We start from the raw sequence: 5,044 nt of genomic DNA, 5'->3' as shown, positions 1-5,044 counted from the left end.
AAACTTGCTGAGGGCACATCAATCCCATTGTTCATGTCACCAGCAAAGATGTTGAACAATACAGATCCCAACAACGATCCCTGAGGGTATGGGCCCGTCAGCTGTTCTTGTTGCTTTCCCCCAAACATTCTAGGGTTGGGTGTTGAGGAAGTTGCGTCCACCACCAGGCAACACCAGCAGGGCTCAGACCAGTTGTGAAGACCAAGCTGTGAGATCCCTGTCCTATCCTAAATATAGGATCCCACTCTGAGGCAGCAGATGGCAAATGTTACGTTTAGGATTTAAAGGGTGTTTGGGTGTTTAAAGTTCTGCGCGTATCCAAGCTGTCACTTACACAGGCACAAGGTGACTTGGTGCATGAAGGTACCAATCTAGGTCTCCCATCATGTCACAAGGAGTCCTCGTAGCAGAGCAGTCATCTGCCTTACCAAATATCCTTTGGTGAAGGTGATTGTCTTTAACTCATGGGCTGCTGGGTCAAGTACCTCTGTAAGTGACTATTAGACTGGTTGCAGGGCTCAGCTTGTACCGGCTCAACCTCCAGGCACTATGTAGTATCTAGAAGGTACTTGGTCTTTGGCCAGACTTGCTTTCAAGTCTGATGCTCTCCTGTGCTCACTGCATGCTCACTGTTGTCTCCAGAGCTTGCTGGAACTCTTATCTGTTTCCCCTGCAGAGTCAGGTAATCCATCCTTTAAGGAGCAAAGTCTCCCACTTTGCTATTTGGAAGCTGGAGAGGGACTCTTCATCAGGGACTGTAGCAATAAGACAAGGGGTGATGGTTTTAAACTTGAACAGGGAAAGTTCAGGTTAGATATAAGGAAGAAGTTCTTTACTGTGAGGGTGGTGAAGCACTGAAGCCGGGTGCCCAAAGAAGTGGTAAAAGCTCCATCCCTGGCAGTGATGTTTAAGGCCAGGTTGGACAAAGCCTTGGGCGACATGGTCTAGTGTGAGGTGTCCCTGCCCATGGCTGGGGGGTTGGAACTAGATGATTTTAAGGTCCTTTCCAACCCAAACCATTCAATGGTTCTATGATTCTTATGACAATTTCTGTTGGCCAAAAGATGCTGTAGGAGGAAATGGGTCGGAGCCCTGACAGTTCCATTGGTATTTAGAATAATTAAGCTGAAGGTTATCTATCTCCCTTCACAGAAAGGTGCTGGATATCATCTGGACTTGTTCTGGGTGGCTATTCTGATGATCATATGTTCCTTTATGGGTCTGCCCTGGTATGTTGCTGCTACTGTCATCTCCATTGCTCATATCGACAGCTTGAAGATGGAGACAGAAACTTCAGCTCCTGGAGAACAGCCCAAGTTTTTGGGAGTGAGGTATGACAAACCAGAAAGGCCTTAATTGCCTTGTTTACCTGAAGAGATCAGTTTGTACTACAAATAGTCTTGCTTCAAGCAGGACACGTGCAAAGGTTCGGGGGGAATAGCTCTCTGGCAATTCCTTGGACAAATCCCCATGTAACTCCTCAAAGGTTTATTCAGCCAGATCAGATGCAGTTTTCCCGTGGTTGAGAAAGGAGATAATTTTGATGCAGACTTCTTCACCCATGGAAATTGGACATTAGCAAACATAATGGTAAAAAGTGTAAACCTGTCATGCCTAGAGCCATCAGCTCTACTTAATCAAGCAATTTTTTCTGTATTTGATTGCCTTAATTAAGTGAAGTGCTGTCAATAGGAGCACTTCTGGAAATCAGCCACTTGTTTAGGTGACTGAATAGAAATGCAATGGCTTAACTTTCAGTACTGTGAAATATGACTGGCTAAAGTATTTTTGGATGAAGGGAGCAGCTGAAGGCACATGTTCGGCACCCCACGAAGTCGTGCACCATCTGTCCAAATGCTGGGGTACTATGACCAGGACTCAAAATAGGCTACTGATCTAAGAGTGGAGAGCTAGTGATTTATTACCTATTTGCCTGCTATAAATCCTGCTGTGCAGAGGATTTGGATTGCTGGTTTCTAATGTTTAACATGTAAACACACTCCTCCTTACTGAGTAGCAGCACGCTGTTGATCCCCAAACGGCAGAGCAACGTACAAAAACTGATCAGGTGTTTGAAAAATGGAGGACTAAAAGCAGAGCAAAAACTGAAGCCATCCTGCTCACCCCATGATTTTGTTTCAGGGAGCAGAGAGTCACAGGAGTCATCGTTTTCATTCTGACTGGTGTGTCTGTCTTCATGGCTCCCATCCTAAAGGTAAGGAGAGCATCTTTTCTGCTTCCTTCTACTCACACAGCCAAGGTAGGGCCACCACCACTCTCAGGCTATTTTTATGTTGCTCAAAAAGCTTGTAATTGAAGTGTGGAAAAGGAGGTAAGTGAGAATTAAATTGCTGATGCAGTTTTACAGTTTTCTAGAAGCTTAAATACAAACCTTTTGGAAAGAAAAAAAATAAAACCGTTGTGGTGTGCTGTATAGTAATAGTGACCAAGTGCAGGGCTGGTGGTCTTGGGGCTGTGATTTTTTTCATTTTTAAGATTTGTCTTCCATGTTCGCATAAAGTTAAGTTTCCTGCTATATTGGACACTTCTGCTGTGCCTGTGTTTTATTGAAAATATATTGAGGATAAAGCCTGAGAGCCTGCTGGTGGCATGATGGAAGGACAGTTGGCAATGCAGTAGAGTTGCTGTGTGGAAGACACAGGTTAACAGATGGATATGTTGATTTAAAAGTACATTTATATTTATTTGAGCATGCATGCATCTCCACAGAATCACAGACAGGTTGTGGTTGGAAGGGACCTTAAAGTTCATCCAGTTCCAACCCCCTGCCACAAGCAGGGACACCTTCCACTAGAGCAGGTTGCTCCAAGCCCCATCCAACCTGGCCTTGAACACTGCCAGGGATGAGGCAGCCCCAGCACACAAGAATATGCAGAACTGGTGGCAATGAGCAGAGCCTACAGCTGGTGATACTAGTCCATGGGTACAGTTTTAGCCAGAAATCTTTGGGGTCGTTGCCACCACCATAGCAGAGCTGTACCCTGCCTGCTGCAGCTGCCAAGACAGTGTGAGGCTCCTGCAGCAATCAAATTTTCATTCTTTTAGGCTAGATCCTCCTAAAATAGCACATTCTTTATTGCTCAGAAGCGATGCCCAATATGGAAAACGTGTTTCTGGAGGAAGCAGTGCAATTAAATGCGATTTCTTAATCTCCTTAATCTCCTTCTTTTTCTTGTGAGTTTTGCTAAGGCTCTGGACAGATGTGCTGCTGATGTGCCATTAAATCTAGGTGGGTAGCTATTGTCCAAGACCTTGAAATTTGTTGGCACGTAGCCACAGAGAAACGCATCCTTAGTAGATCATCAGGTTGTGGAAGGAAGCTGAAAACCTGCTTAGCCATGTCCTGAGAAGGATACCACCTTCTCCGGGGGTGATAGTTTCAGTAGCACCAAGTGCAGGTATTCTGGAGATACCAGCTGCAGAAGGATTCCTTGGATCTGTAGACTAATGGTATGAGCAGATGTCAGAAGAGTAGTAGCGTATGTACTGGAACAATGGCACCATGCATCCTAACTCCTTGATCTGGAGTTAGGTTTCTGGAGAAGTGTTTCTGGAGGTATCTGGAGAAGTGTTTCTGGAGGAGGCAAATGAGTTTTTGGTTATGAGGAGGTTGGAAGCCATAGGGGCTGTGAGGCACAGGTAGATTGAGCCTGAAGGGGAGGAGACAGGCAGAGAACAATGATGGTGCCTGTGTATGTATAAAGTGGAGAAGGTGGCTTTACAAAGTCAGTGCATTCCTATTCTTGATTCTTAAAGTTGTTCTTACAACTAGAAAATTTTTGTGTCTTGGTAACAATTTCCTCATCTGCACAAACAGGCATTTCCGTGCCTTTAATTTAATGCCTGCTTGGTAATAATTCTGTTTGTTAGTTCATGTGACCTTTCCCTGCAAGATCTCTCTTCCTCTATTCCACTGGGGTCCATTATTCCCCCTGTTACTGCTTCATTCATTAATTATTTGTCCGTGTTTCCCCTATGAACGCGTATGAGGAAGATCCTGGTGGGAGGACGCCTGAGGATAAATGGGCACGCTCCTCACCCACGTGCCAGTGAGGAGAACCTGGCAGTGTTTCAGGACCTTTAACAAAGTGGCAGGGTCTTCTGCTTGAGAGAACTGCTTGCTAAATCCATTGCAGAACATTGCAGTCTCCTCATGCCAGCAGCAAATTGGACACTAACGATCCCAAATTCAATAAAACCCTGCAATCCAATCTTTGTTTTTTGTGGGTTTTGCAGTGTTTGTGCTGGTTTTGAATGTTCCTATAAATACATTTTTAATTCTGTTGGCTAGCAGCAGGTTTGCTTGGAGTGCCAGAGCCAGCAACCCCAGAGTTAGCGAATACTTTGCTAAAAGCAAGTCTTCCAGAATGAAAGCACTGCTTGCTACTTGCAGGATAATGTGCTGAAGTTTCACCTAGGGATGATTTACAGGATTAATTATCATGGCATAGGGAAATAATATTTGGACATTTTTCTTTCTTTAAAGCTAATAGAAAGAACTAGAAGGGGAAGGAAAGAGAGCAATTTTAAATGGGCTAGAAAGCTCAACTCTGGAAGCCTCCTACCCAACTTGCTGGAGGAGATATCGCCTTGTCTAATCCCTCAGATCCGGTGAGGGCTTTGAATCCCTTGGACACCTTCAGCTATGTGAACCACACGCTGGCTCTTTGTCTCTCCCCATGGTGGCCACATTGAACCCCGGCTGTGCTAAAAACATCTGTCTTATTGGGTGAAATATCAGTGCAGCTCGCTCAAGGAAGGGAATAAATTAATGAGAAAGATTTATTAGGAATCATGAAGCTTGCAGGGGATGGCAGGGAATAAGGCTCGGGAGGGAAGGGAAAAATATAGGCAGGGAAGGATGACACATTGGTGATGTTGGTACTCACGTGCCCAAGTGAAATGCGTGCAGTGGGGATCAGGGCCTCCAGAGGTATGTGCACATCACTCTTTTTGAGCCAGTAAACAGTGAATAACGTGGTGGCGAATACGATAAAAAACTGCTTTTTGCCTGCTGGACGCG

General features: G+C 45.0%; 1 protein-coding gene across 1 annotated transcript in view; it reads left to right on the top strand.

The window, feature by feature from the left end:
- Nucleotides 1-1,152: 1,152 nt before the first annotated feature.
- Nucleotides 1,153-5,044, top strand: part of LOC104412207 (electrogenic sodium bicarbonate cotransporter 1-like) — a gene marked incomplete at both ends in the record, with an annotated part of 5,864 nt that continues 1,972 nt past the window's right edge. Inside the window, 2 exons of the mRNA XM_010022845.1 lie at nucleotides 1,153-1,331; nucleotides 2,143-2,215. Of these exons, the coding sequence (XP_010021147.1) occupies nucleotides 1,153-1,331; nucleotides 2,143-2,215 (252 nt within the window). The remainder of the gene's footprint in view (nucleotides 1,332-2,142; nucleotides 2,216-5,044) is intronic.

Source organism: Nestor notabilis, unplaced genomic scaffold, assembly GCF_000696875.1.
Source record: "Nestor notabilis isolate BGI_N333 unplaced genomic scaffold, ASM69687v1 scaffold21289, whole genome shotgun sequence".
Taxonomy (NCBI): Eukaryota; Metazoa; Chordata; class Aves; order Psittaciformes; family Psittacidae; genus Nestor; species Nestor notabilis.
The sequence above is the reverse complement of the archived record's forward strand: the minus strand, read 5'-3'. Positions and strand labels throughout refer to the sequence as shown.